General features: G+C 41.0%; 1 protein-coding gene across 4 annotated transcripts in view; it reads left to right on the top strand.

Moving 5' to 3' along the window:
* Positions 1-18612, top strand: part of zfyve26 (zinc finger, FYVE domain containing 26) — an 81913-nt gene that overhangs the window by 13581 nt on the left and 49720 nt on the right. For 3 of the 4 annotated variants that reach the window (XM_054797504.1, XM_054797501.1, XM_054797502.1), the window contains 13 exons: positions 2831-2995; positions 9211-9299; positions 9373-9524; positions 9605-9808; positions 9876-10415; positions 11404-11568; positions 11636-11766; positions 13791-14028; positions 15131-15394; positions 15519-15641; positions 15715-15885; positions 15951-16190; positions 16257-16362. In XM_054797504.1, coding sequence (XP_054653479.1) covers positions 2831-2995; positions 9211-9299; positions 9373-9524; positions 9605-9808; positions 9876-10415; positions 11404-11568; positions 11636-11766; positions 13791-14028; positions 15131-15394; positions 15519-15641; positions 15715-15885; positions 15951-16190; positions 16257-16362 — 2588 coding nt within the window. The remainder of the gene's footprint in view (positions 1-2830; positions 2996-9210; positions 9300-9372; positions 9525-9604; positions 9809-9875; positions 10416-11403; positions 11569-11635; positions 11767-13790; positions 14029-15130; positions 15395-15518; positions 15642-15714; positions 15886-15950; positions 16191-16256; positions 16363-18612) is intronic. The other variant, XM_054797503.1, reaches the window with a different exon arrangement.

Consider the following 18612-nt stretch of genomic DNA (forward strand, 5'->3'; position numbering starts at 1 on the left):
GAGAGTTGTGGGCATACTCCACCCAAAGGAGGCCCACGAGGAGGGCGGTCTCCAAGCCCTGGTTGGCCCGCTCTGTTTGGCCGTTGGTCTGAGGATGATAACCGGAGGAGAGGCTGACGGAGGCACCTATACTATACATAACTAATAACTATAATAACTATACGCTGATGTGTAATGGTGTTTATGATAAATGATATCCATCATAGTGTCATGTCAAATAACAACACTTTCCACAAATGGTTTAAGCCAAGAACGGTGTGATGTTTTCATGCAAAGATGGATAAATCTTTACTGGCTTCCACTGCATGTTTGTTTCTAACAAATGAGTTCACTTCACGGGCTGCACGGTGGTCTAGTGGTTAGCATGTTGGCAACACAGTAACAGCCTGGAGATGGGAAGACCTGGGTTGGATTCTCCCTTGGGCATTTCTGTGTGGAGTTTGCATGTTCTCCCCGTAAGTGGGGGGTTTTTCTGGGTACTCCGGTTTCCTCCCACATTCCAAAAACATGCATGTTAGCTTCATTGGAGACTCTACATTGTCCATAGGTATGTGAGTGTGAATGCTTGTTTGTCTGTATGTGCCCTGCCATTGGCTGGCCACCCGCCCGAAGTAAGTTGGGATAGGCTCCAGCATACCCGTGAACCTAATGAGGGTAAGCGGCATAGAAAATGGATGGGTGGATGGAGTTCACTTCACCACTTACAATGTGGCCTTTTTGCCATGTGTCCCAAAGGTGCGTATGCCATTTACAAAGGTAGTGTAGGGGTGCCCACATTCTCACGTTAAGTTGTGTTTTTATACTTGGCGTGGAAAATGGCATGCGCAACTCTTCGGCCCCGTTTTGTGCGTACGCAAGCTTTATAAGTAAGGCCCCTGGACTGTCAGTGTTCATGACACGCAACTCATCAGAGTAGGCAACTCCAACATTTTCTTATTTGTACTACACGATATACACTGTAGATAGTAACTACAGTAGTATAATAATCATATGAACAGTGGATCCACGCACATTTCCTATTCAACATTCACTGCTTAGTTATTTTCTATGGAAGCCTGTTTCTGCCACTGAAAGAAAAAAAATACCTCAAAGGTAAATCATAATTATGAGATAAAACGTTTAAATTATGAGATTCAAACTACACATGTGCCGCCTTCATCACATAGCACCTGATCATGACTTTCTTATCTCATACTTATGACCTTTTGTCTCATAATTTCCACTTTTTATCTTACAATTATGACTTTTTGGCTCATAATTTCCACTTTTTGTCTTTATAATTAGGACTTTTTGTCTCATAATTATCACTTTTTATCTCATAATTTTGACTTATGTTGTAAGTTTGACATTTTATCTCATAATTTTAACGTTTGTTATAATTATGACTTTTTGTCTCATAATTATGACTTTCTTATCTCATAATGATGACTTTGTCTATAATTAGGACTTTTTATCTTTTAATTATGACTTTTATCTCATAATTATGACTCATAATGATTACTATTGTCTAATTATGACTTATAACTCTTAACTATGACTTTTTATCTCAGAATCATGACTCATGGTGACATTTGTCTATAATTATGACTATCTTATAATTATGACTTTTTCTCGTAATTATGACTCATAATGATGACTTTGTCTATAATTATGACTTTTTATCTTATAGTTATGATTTTTTCTCATATGACTCATAATTATGTCTCATAATTATGACTTTCTTACCTCCATAATTTTGACTTTTTTCTTTTTATTTCATAATTCTGACTTATGTTGTAAGTTTGACATTTTATCTCATAATTTTAACGTTTGTTATAATTATGACTTTTTGTCTCATAATTATGACTTTCTTATCTCATAATGATGACTTTGTCTATAATTAGGACTTTTTATCTTTTAATTATGACTTTTATCTCATAATTATGACTCATAATGATTACTATTGTCTAATTATGACTTATAACTCTTATAACTATGACTTTTTATCTCAGAATTATGACTCATGGTGACTTTTGTCTATAATTATGACTATCTTATAATTATGACTTTTTCTCGTAATTATGACTCATAATGATGACTTTGTCTATAATTATGACTTTTTATCTTATAGTTATGATTTTTTCTCATAATATGACTCATAATTATGTCTCATAATTATGACTTTCTTACCTCCATAATTTTGACTTTTTTCTTTTTATTGCATAATTTTGACTTTTTTTAAACTTTTTATTTCATAATTATGAATAATAATTTAGAATTTTTTATCTCATAATTTTGACTTTCTCGCCTAATTAGATTTTTTTTAATCTCATATTTTTGACTTTTTAACTCATCATTTCAACAATGGAACAATGGCGATGGAAGAGAGAAGGGGGGAGGGTTCTGGAGTTGAATCTAATCTCATAACAATTACAGTACAAGAGTCACTTTTATTGCAAATGTTCATCCAAAATGGGAGGAGAATGTCGAGCGAGCAGGAGGTTTTGGAGGGGGAGGAGTGAGCCATGTGTTGAAAGTAAGCATTTTTATGGGCGTATCAATTGCTAACGGATTATTGCCACTCGCTGTTAGCCTTGTAACGTAATATGTATAATTGTTAGTCATGTTAATGTCATCATTTTATAGAGAAGGACATACATTATGTGCATACTTGTTTCAGGTTGTGTTCAATCAAGTATAACCAAGGGAAACGAATAAATCATCGTCTTCAAATGGCCGGTTTTCTTGAACGTGACATCAGATGAAGCTTCCTGCAAGAAACGACAAAGCGTCCTTTAAATATTTTTGATTCAAGTAAAAAGAAAATGTGATTTTCTCGCCCCGAATGCAGATTACCGCACTTGACCTGATCAAACACGAGGAGTTCAGCCAGCTGAGGGACATGCTGCACTCCGAGTTCCAGCCTCTGTGTCGCCTGCTGCTGTTGCTGGGCTGGAAGCACTGCCGCAGTCTGAGCTCGGCTCAAACGCTGCTCACCGTCCTTCATCATCAGCAGGTCCGCATCTCAACACCTTGCTTGGCATTTGATTCCATGCATCGTATTACACCAGGGGTGCCCAAAGTGCAGCCCGCAGCTGGCTTCATTTTGTGAACATGAAGTCGTAATATTATTAGGAAAAGTAATGTTATTTCAGTAGCATAGATTTGAAATTTTCAATCAAAAATTATTTTTTTTTAATTGTGATATGAGAAACAAAAAAAAAAAGTAAAAGTAAAGTTTGGGGGAAAATGTAATATGGGGTTAAAGCCAAAATATTATGGGGAGTCATAATATTACGAGAAGAAAATGCATGAAGATAATGTAAGATTTGGGGGGAAAAAAAAAAACAGCTGCAGAAATGTGAAAAATAACTGAAGTTGATATTAATTCATTCAATCCCAGCCATTTTTCAGACAACTGCTTCAGTAGCAGCCATTTTAGACGATTTTGACTGATCTTTCAGGGCACACTGGATATTGTGTTCTATGGCTTTATAAACATGGAACCTACCCATACAGTAGAAAGATTAGACTCCCGTCTTTCATCAGAAAAAAAAGTTTGTTTCTACCTTTTTCCGTTCTTTAATAATCAGCAGTAGAACAAAGGTGAGTTTCAGGAAAATATGAATTCAGAAGTCTATTATTTATTTGTGAATAGCGGCAGATTTTTCTGATGTTGGTTGCTCAGAATATGCTGAAGTTTGTTAATTGTATACATGCTGCTACTGGTGCACTTGACCTTTCCTGCTGGTTCTGTGCAATGGCAAATATGTTGGGAGATGTAACATTCCAATTATTAAAAGATAATAGAAGCCAATTCACCTAGGGTTTCCCCGAGCATTTTTTTGAAGCTGTGGTGGTGGGCTGCATGGGAGGGCGGACTGCTGCCACTGTGTCGTACCACTTCTGCGTCTGCATTTGTAAAAAATCACAAATATCAATTATTTATGACTTATTTATTCATGAACTTATTTCACTTTTTTCAACAAGCAGCTGAACATGAACGGAGAACATTTCAAAACTGTTAATTTAATGGCAAAGTTGCTCAGAGCCGTTAAAGTGAGTCTAAAATGTTGAGCCTCCTTTGTTACCTGACCTATTTAGTCCAATAGTGCTATGTGACTATTAGTACAAAGGTACAAGATTCAATTCCAAGTACAGCATTTAATTTGATGCCTGTTTTAGAGTAATATGAATACATGGGAAATTCAGTAATATATTTAGTTCAAAATAACACAATTAACAAAAACAACTTCAATATTTTTGTTATAGAAATCTATCCTGTATAAACAGTATGAATTGAGAGTCCAGGGTTATGATAGCACAGGTGTATCCAACTTCAGCACTTGGACAAAAAGAAAGAAGAGGTGAACTATTTGTGTTTTATGCAGCTTGCAGCACTTTATTTCCAAAGCACATCTCCAGCCAGTGTCATGAAATACAGGCGTCGTGTAAGAGGTGAGGCAAATATTCTTTGGTGGACTACTCGACATCAGCTGGTGAGCTACTGCTAGCATTTGAGCTACATTTTGGAGACCCCCTGTGATAGCATCACTGTCTAAAGCTGTACATACTACTACTACTATGTTTCTGTTGAGCAACATCAACACACAACGAGTGTTTTGAAGACAACACAAGACAAGCTGTTTGTGTTATAATGATAACAAGAGACAAGATTGTGTGGTTTGGTTGGTTTCATTAGATTTGAACATGCATGAAGGTTATGATGGAATCCATCTCATGAATCATTTCACACTTCCACATGTCCCAAAGCAGTAGCAAGAAGCAAAGCTTATTTAATCCTACCCCCCCCCCATCCATTCTACATCTTGTACAGTACATATTATTCACTTCCTGCGTTCCATAGAATATTTTCCATATAATAATCAGTGTAATAATAAAAAATAATATACATTGAGTTCCTGACTCTATCTGTTCCATAATGTAATTCCACATACTGAAATGCTGTGGGTTTTCAGCGTTATTCTTGCATATAAGTATTTCAAGTTATATTTTCCTCTAAGATCATATTTCTCCTTTCTGATGCAGAAAAACTGTGTGACGCTTTTGGGCAACAAGTTGTTAACTTTATGCATTATTTTAGCTGTTTGAAAATTTTCTAAATCAACAGATTTTCATATTTTTGATTTGAAAAGTAAAGGGTTTGTATGTTGTCTATACTTGTCATTATGAATGATCGTCACCCATCTTTTTTGCAGTACATTGAGTGAGTGAAGGTTGCTTTTATAATTATTGTCTCATATGTCCACACAATAAGTTAGATAGGGTAATGCCAAAGAACAGTAGAGTGTGGAGTGATTTTTGATCAAGAACAAATTTTGCTTTATTCAATATTGGAGTATTTCTCGCCACCTTTTGTTGTATATTTTTGATTTCCAACTCATTTTTTCGTCTATTATGATCCCCAGAAATGTATTTTCTTTCAATCTTTAAATAGTCCATTTATTTGTATTTGATCATACGTATCCTTCTGCTATTTCCAAAGAACATTATTTTAGTTTTATTTAAGTTCAAGGAGAATCTGTTTTTATCAAACCACGTCTTTAATATAACCTTTTCATCTTTGACCTTTTTAATGAGTTCTTGTGTGCTTTCCCCAGAACAAAAGGCAGTGGTATCATCCGCAAATAATACCAACTTTAAGTCCTTTGTTACTTTACAAATGTCATTGATATACAAATTGAACAGTTTTGGTCCCAATATCGACCCCTGGGGTGCTCCACGCGTGATGTTTCAACTTGCAGATGTGGATTGTCCTAGCTTTACAAATTGCTTCCTGTTTGCTAACTACTACTTACTACTAAGGTAACTTTTAACCCAATTCAAAACTAATCCTCTGATTCCGTACCTTTCTCATTTTGTTGTTCAAATATTGTGATGAATTGTATGGAAGGCTTTTGTGAGATCCATAGATACTGCAACTGTACACCTTCTGTGGTCTAAAGCGTTGGTCATTTCCTCTGGGATTTCCATCAGTGCCATAGACGTTGAAATGTTAGCTCCGTATGCGTATTGACTACCTGCTAGTAATTCCTTGTTATTCATACATTTGTCCAAACTGTTATTAAATAGCTTCTCGATAATATGAGAAAATATAGACTCAAACAGTACATTGTGTCTGTGAAGTCATCTATTTCCTTGGACTTATGTGGATTCAAGAGATCAATATTGAAGTCTCCACGTATAAAAATAGTTTTGTGACCTATGTCTGTGAAGATTGTCTCAATCCATTCCAATCCTTGACTTTGGAGTTCTATACACACATCTTATAAACATGTTTTTGCTTTTTCTTTGCTGATTTCAGTCGTTATACATTCTAGGATGTTGTCAATAACAAATGACATATTCTTCACCATTTTGTAGTTCAGATGTTTGTCCACGTACACAGCCATGCCTCCTCCACTTGAATTGTTGGGGTTATACAGATCATTTCATATCCTTCCAGCTCAAAGTCCATACCTCTGTTAGCATTAATCCAGGTTTCTGAAATTGCAATTACTTTGAAGGGTTCCTTGAATTGGTTCAAATATTGTTTGATGTTATTAAAGTTTGCATACCGTACATGCTTCAGCTGTTTATGTGGATAATGGACAACTTATTGCCGATATTAAGATTATTGTTGTATTGCTCCTCCGTATAACAACAGTCATTTGTCATGTGAAAAAAAACAATTGAGTCCGGATCTACAGTATGTCTTTTTCCATATCCAATTGTTTGTGATCTGTGAAACAAAAAGTGTCCAATTGCAGACCTTCTTGTGGCATATTAGATCTGTTTTCCTCCATGTTGGGAGACCTCAGTATTTATGTAGATCCTTGATGTCTTTGACAACAACAACTCTGGCCTCTGGTCCTCCATTTACTTTGATGAAGATTTTGCAGTTTGCACTCCATGTTCCTTGGATCCTTCCTTGCTTCCTCTGATCACGTCCTTTCTTAGCCATTTCAGCATTGCGCTTTGTCAGGTGGTCATTCATGTAGACGTTTGTTCCTTTCAGCTTCTTTCCTTGTTTCAGCAGTGTAGTCTTGAATTTCCTGTTTGTGAACTTGACAGTGATGACTGGTGTAGTGCTGTTCCTGCCATACAGCGGGATACAGGTGTCAATAGTTTGGATGTCTATGTCTACCTCCTTAGGTTGCAAAAAGGTGACAACTTGTTGCTCCGTTGAGACGACATGCATTTAATCTGGTTCGTCATTATTGGCCACTGCCCTGACATAGGAGCTAGGTTTGATCCGAAGCCCCGTCACGACCACATCATTCATTCGCATGTTCTGATCCATGTCATCCATGGTGGTTTTCAATTGCTCAATGATTCTGTCTTTTTCTTTAGACTCTTTTTTTGAGAGTGGCTCTCACTGCTGCATTGTTCGGTGACACTATAAAGTTGTGATGATGATTGATGTATCCTGTGAACGCAACAGCCACTTGTAGCTCAAAAACAGAGCTAGCTCGATGCCGCCAGACAGGCATTTTGTGTCAACAAAAATGCAAAATGAAAGTGGAATGAGATTGAAACGTGAGCGATCACACACATGCTGGCATAGATAGACTTTGCATGTGACAAGTTGTCATCAGTTGACTGCACATTTTATAGGCTATTGTTCATTCTCCTGATAATAAGAAACAAGGTGCAAGTCAACACAAGACGTGGCCAAACAATGCACAAGTGCCAGCAATGCAGACAGGCGATTCCGGTGCGTGTTGTTTGTTTTCAAGTTCTAAAGCTTTTATTTTGTAGTGCCGTGCCGCCCCAATCAATTGCACTTAGCGGAAACCGTGTCATCTGTTTCGTGTTTATTTTAATTGTGGATCATTACAAATAAGCTTTGTTTTAGTAGCACACAGTGAGTAAGAAGAAATGATATATAGAACAAAATTATGCATGAAATAATTGACAACAATTGATCACAGAAAAAGATGCACCGAGAAGCATCGATAATCGCATAAATACGTCTTTGGTATTGAATGAATATTGAATAGGCTTTTTCACCGACCCGTGTATCACAAAGCTTGAAATGTATATTACTTTTTAACATTTGCTTTACAAAATATTGAAGTGGCAAAGTTGCATCCTTTTATTTTTCACTATGGGTTGTGCCCTTAAAGGAAAACTGCACTTTTTGGGGGAATTTTTCTCATCATCCACAATCCTTATGTTCAACATGAACACATATTTATGTCGAAAATGAGTCAGTATGAGCCAGCTAACAATGCACGTCATGGGAGGTACCCATTTTGACTGTGAAGCCTTCTCAAAAAGAAAAAAAAAAAAAAGCTAACAACATTTATGTATGTGATCATGCATTAACAGGTACATTGATGGTAACATGTAATACTTACAGTATCCTGCCGTCCAGGCGCATTCATTTCACATATCCCATAGGAGCTCGCGCTACTTCCGTCAACAACAGCAGCACAGAAACAGCACCGACACTTATAATGTCCGCTCTCATTGGGATGGCTGTGTCTTCCAGCACAGGACTTGTGCTCCGGTCCTCGGGTAAAAAATTCTGAAAGCAAACGAGCATCTTGTTGAGTTTTTGTAGCGAAATTTAGAGCCAGTAGTATCCACACCTCTGTCTGTCCCGTTGCAGTGGCTTGAAGCGTCGTGAGTGACGCTGAGACGAGCGAGGCGTCGTGTTACTCCGCCAGATAAATATAGTTTTTCGTGCTTTTTAGCAGCTACAATAACAGTATCGCTGCAGCTTGGTTAATATACAGGTCAGTTGTGTCAATGGAGGGATTTTTTGGTAGGGCTTTAGTGTCAAAATAGGTACCTCCCATGACGTGCATTGTTAGCTGGCCCATGCCAACTCGTTTTCTCTCGTTAGAACGCACAGAAAGGGGAAAGAAATATGTGTTCATGTTTCACATAAGGATTGTGAATGATGGGCAAATAGTATATTTGAAGTATAATCAGTGTTCCTATGGTATTTGACATCTCCTTCCTTTGGCAGCATTCGGTGGGTGATGTGGAGTATTGCACCTGAGTTACTTACTTCAATATTAAGACTCTATTCTAATATTTCTACTTTATTCTGGTAAAATTACTGCTCTTTTTCAGTTTTTCTTGTTGCTTTTGTCTAATTGTACTTTTGAAATGTGTGTGTGTGTGTGTGGGGGGGGGGGGGGGGCGAAAATCTCAAACCAACATTGTTTTGATTTTCATTTGCTGGAGTGATTGTGCAACTTTTTTTTTTGTTTACAGGCATCAGCCAAGGATTCTGTCCTGCAAGACTTTGCCAACCTTTTGTCCTCCCAGCTTGGAATTCTTGAGTGGTGTAAAAACAACAATCGGTGAGCCCTGGAAGTGATGTGATAGGTTATTGATGAATAATTTGTGCTTGTGACCACGCCGTGTCACTGACAGAGGCGTCTCCATGGAGGCTTTGCTGGTCCAGCTGCACACGCTGGACAACCACTCAGCCCTCTACGTTCTGCATTCCTTGACGCCGCTGGCTCACTTTGAAGAGCGGCGCATCCTGGATCTGCTACAGCCGACGCCACATCCACCAGGAAACGGTCGGCTTGTCTCACCTGCTCTTCCTGCGCTAGATAAACGCACACGACTGTAAAGCACACCATCTTCTCATCTCTTGCAGGGGACACCGAGGACATTCGTCCTCACAGTCTTGCTGCACAGAGGAACACAGTTTTGTTTCAGGGCTTCTGCACCATGAAGTATGCCATCTACGCTTTGTGTGTAAACGCTCATAAGTACTCAGGATGCAGCGAGTGTCAACCCAAGCGGCAGCAAGCCGCTGGGGACGAACGGGACTCCAGCCTTGCCGCAAGTTCCTCAGAAGGTTTGGACGGTGTTTCTGTTGGCGTTTTGTTGTAGAGTCACAAAATGCATCATTCTTTCCCTTTCAGATTGCCACTGGCTCTTCCAGCATTACCTTTCAGAGTGCCAACTGTATCTGGAGGCCGTGCCCGCCATGTTCCGCCTGGAGCTGCTGGAAAACATCTTCTCACTTCTCTTCCTCTCAAGCGCCGACTTTGTCCCACAGAGTCCCAAAGATGTGACTATAGACACAAGGGACGCATTCTGCCCTTCCCAAGCGACAAAGACACAGTCTGAGGAGGACTACAAGCGCTGCTCAAGTGCCCGTCGCTCTCACCTGGACCTTGGCCACTACGTGCAGGGCTGCAGGGGCTTCCTGGCAGATGTGGAGGCCATGGAGGGTTTTCTGAAGCTTCTCAAAGAGGGGCTGGAGGGCATGTGTTTGCTGGGCCAGGGGGACGGACAGGAGATGGGGAGAGCGCTCCCCAGAGAGGCGGAGGTGGCGGAGAGTGTGGGCTGCTCTGTGGCGGCCGGGACGTTTGGCGCCCGCCTGCAGAGGTTATCCAAACGCACCGCCGAGGCTCAGTGGAGGCTGCAGATCATCTGCAGCAATCAGGCCAGCAGAAACGGTGAGAGCCACATGGTGTTGGAAAACAAAGCTTTTTGGTTTTAGTGGATGATGTAATGTGAATTTTTATAGTAAAAATATTATCTTATTAAAATGAATAAACACATGAAATTAATTATTCTGACTTCTTAAATATTAATTCTATATTAAATAATATATTAAATGATTATTTAAATTAAGTTCCTATGTTTTAACAACGGAACATGACATTTTTTACTTAAAAACTATAAATAATTATGAATTTTATAAAAATTATTAATTAAATTCTATATTATTGTATTATTAAATAATATTTCAAATGTACCACATTATCTCATGTCTTTAACAGAACATGACATTTTTTACTTAACAAACTTTACTTAAATAATTCATTATTTTACTTAAATAATGAACACAATTTAATGTGATTTTTTTTTTATTAATTAAATAATATTTGAAATGTGTGACATATCTTTTTAAACCTTGCTTAACAACAGAACACGAAGTGATTGACTTAACAACTATTTAATAATGAATAATTAAATATTTTTATAATTTTCTTGTTAAATAAGTATTTGAAATGTACGACATTATCATGTTTTAAGCCTTACTTAACAACAGAACATTAAATTATTCACTTAACTACAATTACTCTTGTAAAATTATGACTTTTTTCCTAATATTTTGATGTAATGCGTGTAAAATGACTGCTCTTTTCTTCCATATTTGCTTTTTTTTTTACTGTTGATTTTTATGTTTTATTATTATATGATAAATTATATTGTATTTTATTTCAATATTATTTGTTATTTTCTATTAAAACACAGCTGCGGGCCGCACTTTGGAGACCCGTGATGTAAAATGGGACCGTACTGTACAGTAGTTACCCGGCCAGGATGGTGGTTCATTGCGGTGGTGTGCGTGTCATGTGTTGGGCTGTTTATTTTTCCGTTTGCACCGTGAGTAAGACTCTTAAGGCTCTAAGTGGATGATGTGGAATGGACTTGCAGCTTCAGAATGTCTCCCGCGGACGTCAGGCGTCAGTAGTGGTGGCTCTTCTTTGGGACACAACAAGAGCTCCAGTTTGAGGCGAGGCAAGAAAGCCGCGAGACATGCCACACAGAGACAAGCCTCCGTGGAGAAACACGATGGAGAAGATGGCACAAGTACTTCAGGTGCAGCATTGGTAAATGATTCATGCTGTAAATTCAGGCTTCATCATAATATTTGCTTTGTTTGCAGAGGAGGGACAAGCACATGGCGGAGGCGCTGTACATGCACCTCACAGCTGGTTGATCCCCGCCATGTTGTCTCCTCCGGAATCTCTGCTCATGTCCTGCATCCGTCGCGGCAACTTCATGGAGGCACATCAGGTTACCACGGCAGCAGGCTTGTTTTGATGATTTACAGTCGTGTTCCAAATAATAGCAGTCCAATGTGAGGAACCACATTAAGCCAGGGTTTTGGCATACTGTATGTTTTATTGCTACATAGCCAACAAGTTACCAGGAGGTGCAGTAGATTCTCAGAAAACCAAGACCCAGCATTCATGATATACACACTCTTAAGGCTGTCCAATTGGGCAATTGGTTGAAAGGGGTGTGTTCAAAAAATATAGCAGTGTTTGACTTTACAAACTCAAAACTATTTGTACAAACATTTGTTTTGAGGATTTAGCAATCCTTTGAATCACTGAACTAATATTTAGGTATAGGACCGCAGTTTTTTCTATAACTGCTTCGCATCTGTGTGGCATTGAGTCAAACAACTTGTGGCACCTTTCAGCTGTTATTCCACTCCAAGATTCTTTAACCACATTCCACAATTCATTCACATTTCTTGGTTTTGCTTGAGAAACAGCATTTGTGATGTCGCCCCACAAGTTCTCGATTGGATTAAGGTCCGGGGATTGGGTTGGCCACTCCGTGACATTAATTTTGTTGGTTTGGAATCAAGACTTAGCTGGTTTACTTGTGTGTTTGTGGTCATTGTCTTGTTGAAACACCCATTTCAAGGGCATGTCCTCTTCAGCATAAGGCAACAGGACCTCTTCAAGTATTTTGACATTTGCCAACTGATCCATGATCCCTGCTATGTGATAAATAGGCCCAACTCTAAGGTAGGAGAAGCATGCCCATAGCATCATGCTTGCACCACCAAGCTTCACTGTCTTCACTGTGTACTGTGGCTTGAATTCAGAGTTTGGGGGTCATCTCACAAACTGTCTGCGGCCCTTGGACCCAAAAAGAACAATTTTACGCTCATCATTCCACAACATTGTTGTATGTACTTTATTTATCCCACAGCGGGGAAATTTACTTGTTACAGCAGCAAGACAAGTAAAGAGAACAGTGTAAAGAATACATAGTGACTACGACATGGTTCAGGTGGTGCAGGTGTTGTAGAGCCTGACAGAGGTCGGTATGAAGGACCTGCGGAACCTCTCCTTCTTACACCGTGGGTGTAACAGTCTGCTGCTGAAGGAGCTGCTAAGGGAACCCACAGTGTCATGTAGCGGGTGAGAGGTGTTGTTCATGATGGATGTCAGCTTAGCCAACATCCTTCTCTCCCCCACTTCCTCCACGGAGTCCAGAGGACCGTCCAGGACAGAGCTAGCTCGCCTGATCAGTCTATTTATCCTGCTCCTGTCCCTGTTCTTCCATTTCTCTTCAGGCTAGTGGATGTGGTCTTTGGCAAATTGTAACCTCTTCTGCACATGCCTTTTTTTAGCAGAGGGACTTTACGGGGGATTCTTGTAAATAGATTAGCTTCACAAAGACGTCTTCTTGCTGTCACAGTACTTCCAGGTAACTCCAGACTGTCTTCGATCATCCTGGAGCTGACTGTTGGCTGAGCTTTTGCCATTCTGGTTATGCATCCATCCATTTTGATGGTTGTCTTTCATTTTCTGCCACGTGTCTCTGGCTTTGCTCTCCATTTTCAGGCATTAGAGATGATTTAAGATGAACAGCCTACAATTTCTTGCACAATTTTTCTAAGTTTTTTAATCCAAGTACGATGTTCCTTTGAACAATGTATTGAATGACTCATTTTCCTCAGGCTTTCAAAAAGAAATGCATGTTCAACAGGTGCTGGCTTCATCCTTAAATAGGAGCCACCTGATTTAAACTGCTTTTTCACAAAATTGATGATCTCACTGATTGAATGCCACACTGCTATTTTTTGAACACACCCCTTTCAACCAATTGCCCAATTGCACAGCCTTAAGAGTGTGTATATCATGAATGCTGGGTCTTGTTGGCTATGTAGCAATAAAAAATATGCTAAAACCCTGGCTTAATGTGGTTCCTCACATTGGACTGCTATTACTTGGAACACTACCGTATCTCAGCAACAAAGTCATCTTCTAACACTGTCGTGTTTGTCCACGCGACAGGTGTCTCTTGTGTTCGACCTGACGGCGTCGGCCCCCTGCTGCGAGCTGGCCTTCATGGAGCGCTACAGAGAAGTGCTGGTGGAGCTGGGCCGGGTGGAGCAGAAGATGGAGAGCCAGTCCATGTCGTCATCCTCATCATCCTCCGAGGGCTTGGGGGCCGCGTCTGGGACAGGGCGGAGTCGGCTGGGCAGCAGCGGACGCTCGACACTGCAGGCTATTGGAAGTGCGGCGGCAGCAGGTATCGCATTTTAGATTGTACAGGTGTACCTAATGAACTGACCAGTAAGTGTGTGCGGTAAACAATACATGAAGGTTTGTTGCTTTATTACCAAAGCTTTTTTACAAAAGGCTTTTATTGCAGCTTTGAATGATCTCATCCCGAACACGGCCTACTCTTGTGGCCGTAGCCCATGCCAAGCTAAAACTCGGCTCTGAATCTCTGACGTCCCTTTCTGTCCATGCCACCGGAGCACATTCACAGCAACAAACACAAGCAAGAGTCCAATTTATGTCTTACTTTCTCTTATTATGTCTACTATAATGGGCAATATGAGTGTAAAGGCGACTATAGGGGTGTTATTTCATGTCTAGATGGCCCTAATAATGTTAAAAGGCATATATAGAAGGTGGCAAACATGTTTTCTATATCTTATATGTCTTATTTTCTCGTATTATGTGTACTATATTGGGTAATAGGAGTGTAAAGGCGACTATAGGGGTGTTATTTCATGTCTAGATGGCCCTAATAATGTTAAAAGGCATATATAGAAGGTGGCAAACATGTTTTCTATATCTTATATGTCTTATTTTCTCGTATTATGTGTACTATATTGGGTAATAGGAGTGTAAAGGCGACTATAGGAGTGTTCTTTCCTGTCTAGAGGGCTCTAATCATGTTAAAAAGCGTATTTAGAAGGTGGTAAACAGGTTTTTTTTATGCTGTGACTCTGAAAGTATTTGGTTATTGCGGCTGGGTCTGGAACCAAGTGACTGCCGTAAACAAGCGGTTACTTTAGTCCTGTATCACAAGTCTTGCAAAAAACTGTCTGTGAGGTTTTATAAACTTAGTTTGAAAGCAAGGTATTATGACAAACAGAATTTTTAAATACGTTATTTGAATGAACTGAATTTTTAAACATATTTGTAATGAATTTAAACACACATTCATTTTGCTTATGAATTTTTATTTAATGACATTTGCTGCATAATTTGATGTAAAAAAAAATGAATACAAAATATAAATCAAATTAAAAAAAAAAAAAAAAAAGCATAGGTAATAAAGCAATAATAAAACAAACGCCCCTCATAACAGCACACGTACTCTATGGCTGTGCCTGCAGGTGTGGCGTTCTACTCCATCTCCGATATAGCCGACCGCCTCCTCAGCACGCCGTCTCACCCGCTACCGTCCCTGGAAGAAGGCTACTGGCTGACCAGGTGCTCCCCTCAGCTGACCGGGCTGGCGGGCACGCTACTGGAAGAGCTCAGCCCGCCCGCCATGGCGGCCTTCGACCTGGCGTGCTGTCACTGCCAGCTTTGGAAGACGTCCCGGCAGCTGCTGGACACCGCCGAGCGTCGCCTCAGTAACAGCCTGGAGGCTCGAGGTATTTGCCCAGATGTAGCGCACAGTCTTTTTGAGATACTGTAGATGCCAACAGGCGCAGGATGCATAGTGGGATACATGGTGGTTGGGGTAGGCTGTTCATGTCGAACCATGTGCTCCCCCAGGAGTAAAAGTGGACCCCAAAGTGCCTGGTTCTGAGAACATTTGTGGATTTCCTGCAGTTTTACAGCAGATCAGCAAAATACTTAACCATTCTACCACCTACAAGAGCACGGTCAAGACGTCAGGTAATTTGACTTTGCCGTAAGTTTGCCGCTTCCTTCACACTTTATGCTTGAAGTTGTGTTCTTGTGTTCTTAGAAGGCGGCGGGGAGGAGCCAGCCTGTGCCTGCCCGTTTGGCCGCTGCATCCAGGAAGTGCTACTCTGCTGCCACCCAACGCTGAGCGAAGAGTGCATCGCGGCCCGACTCGCTCTGAACCAACATTTGTTGAACACCTTGCAGATCCTGAGCTCTTCCAGCGATGGAGCAGGTGAGCAAAGTCGCCGGCAGCCTCCCTTGTGTTTAGCGTGACGTGAAACGGTCATTGCGTAACAGAAAGCAGCACAGCGGCCTCAAGTTCTCTTGTGGCGCTGCTGGTGGATCAGGCCAATCTGAAGCCGTCGGAGCTGGACACTCACCCGGTGCACTCCGGCACGCAGCAGCTGCTGCACGCTCTGGACCAGCTGTGCCCCTTCGAGCCTGACGGAGAGCTGGCCCGGCCTGACTTTGTGCGCACTTTTCTCAACTACGTCAACACGCTGGCAGCGGTGCTGGTGTGCAGCCTCGGTTCTGAAGGTTTGTGGACTGAGTGGAGAAGATGGACCAAGGAGAGGAATGTGACAGACTTGTTGGTTCTTTCAGACCACAGCAGTGAGGTCAAGCTGGGGAATCCATTGTTGGTGTTACTTCAAGCTCCAGCACAGCTTCTCTCCCACCTGCTGTTTGAGCGACAGGTGTCTCCTGAAAGGTAAGCTGACTGTTAGCCATTTGTTCAACTTCAACCTGAACTCAACTTCACATGGAATATTTTGGTAGTTAGAGCATAGAACTTGTTCATCACCTTCTAAATATGCTCTTTAACATTGTTAGAGCCCTCTCGACTTGAAATAACACCCCTATAGTCACCTTTACACTCCTATTACCCAATATAGAAGGCATAATAAGAGAAAATAACATAAGACCTAGAAAAGTTGTTTACGACCTTCTAAATACACTTTTTAACATTATTAGAGCACATCTAGACATGAAATAACACCCCTATAGTCACCTTTACACTCCTATTACCCAATATAGTAGACATAATGAGAGAAAATAACACATAGAAGACATAGAACACCTGTAAGACATAAAAGACAAAGCCTTCTGGAAAAAAAACACCACTTCATTTACATAATGTGACTTGCATATTAACCAAGCTACAGCGACATTGTTATTATTATTGTTATGAACATTGTTACGCTCAAGAGCTATGTTAGTGGCATAGTGACACCTGCCACACCACACCGGCAAGCTACTAGCCGGCTAGAGACTAGCTTCACCACACATTTGCTCACAGTGCATCAGTGCCGCGCTTACAATGCGTCGGGCTACTACCGAAAGCTAACAGTACTAGGCGGAATAGGTGTGTCCCATTATGTGCATTAATGATCTGCCTCTTTTTTCTGTTTTTATATCTTTGGATTGCACAGAAAAGAAAAAGACGTGTGTTCATGTCTCACGTAATGCTTGTGGATGATGGGCAAATTTTTTTGAAAAGTGCACTTTTCCTTTAAGCTAAGAAATATGAAGATTAAAAACAATCAATGAAATATTGAATTGTCTTGGATTTTGCTTCGAAATATTTCGTTTATCTCGCGAGCCTGGCTCTCAACTGTCACCCGGAAGTTATTGTTGCCCAGCGCCGTCGCCCCTGTATGACGTAATCGCTACTTGACTGTAGTTCTCTGCTAACTAGTTCCGCCGCAAGTCTCGGGCTTTTTTTTTTTTTTTTTTGAGTGCTGCTGCTAAATATTAACTGCTAACTAAACCAACATGGAGGCAAACAACGTTTCTGGCTCCAGAACTTTCAGAAAGAGGGTGAGGAACACTATTGAATTCAAGAAAGAAGTCGTAGCAAAGTACGAAAGTGGCATCCGCGTGGGTGATCTCGCCAGGATGTACGGAAAGACCAAATCGACAATAAGTACCATCCTGGCGAAGAAAGAAAAAATCAAGGAAGCTGATTTTGCTAAAGGGGTACACCTAATAACGAAACAGCGATCGCAAACGATGGAATACGTGGAGAAGTTGTTGCTGGTGTGGATCAATGACAAACAGTTAGCGGGAGACTGTGTTTCGGCGGCCATCATTTGTGAAAAGGCGAGGCGGTTGCATGCGGATCTTGCCGAGAAAATGCCTGTCACGAGCGATGCCGTGGATGAATTCAAGGCCAGCAGAGGCTGGTTTGAAAATTTTAAGAAAAGGACCGGCATACACAGCAGCGTCGCCAGCCAGCGCGAGGCTGCGAGGGCGGTGCGCCGCACCACGCAAGATTTCGTCAAGGAATTCAAGGACTACGTCGACGATGGAGGATTCCTCCCCCAGCAAGTTTTTAATTGCGACGAAACGGGCCTCTTTTGGAAGAAAATGCCAAAGAGGACCTTCATCGCGCAGGAGGAAATGGCGCTGCCAGGACGTAAGCCAATGAAGGACAGGCTGACGCTTTTGTTTGGCGCGAACGCTAGCGGGGATTTTAAAGTCAAGCCTTTACTCGTCTATCACGCAGAAAATCCCAGAGCGTTCAAGAGAAACAGTGTTGTCAAGAGCCAACTGTGTGTGATGTGGAGGGCGAACAGTAAGGCTTGGGTCACGAGGCAACTTTTCCTTCAGTGGATTAAGGAAGTGTTTGGCCCGAGTGTTAAAAAATACCTCCTGGAAAACCATTTACCCCTCAAGTGCCTCCTGGTGATGGACAGCGCTCCTGCTCATCCTCCAGACTTGGAGCACCAGTTGTTGGAGTTCAGCTTCATTAAAGTCATGTTCTTGCCCCCTAACATCACGTCTCTCATCCAGCCAATGGAGCAGCAGGTCATCTCAACCTTCAAGAAACTCTACACCAAAGCACTGCTTCAGCGGTGCTTGGAGGTGACCTCAAGCACGGAACTAACCTTAGGAGAGTTCTGGAGGAACCACTTCAGTATCCTCCATGGCATAAGCCTTGTAGACCAGGCTTGGCAGG

Source organism: Dunckerocampus dactyliophorus, chromosome 13, assembly GCF_027744805.1.
Source record: "Dunckerocampus dactyliophorus isolate RoL2022-P2 chromosome 13, RoL_Ddac_1.1, whole genome shotgun sequence".
Lineage (NCBI taxonomy): Eukaryota > Metazoa > Chordata > Actinopteri > Syngnathiformes > Syngnathidae > Dunckerocampus > Dunckerocampus dactyliophorus.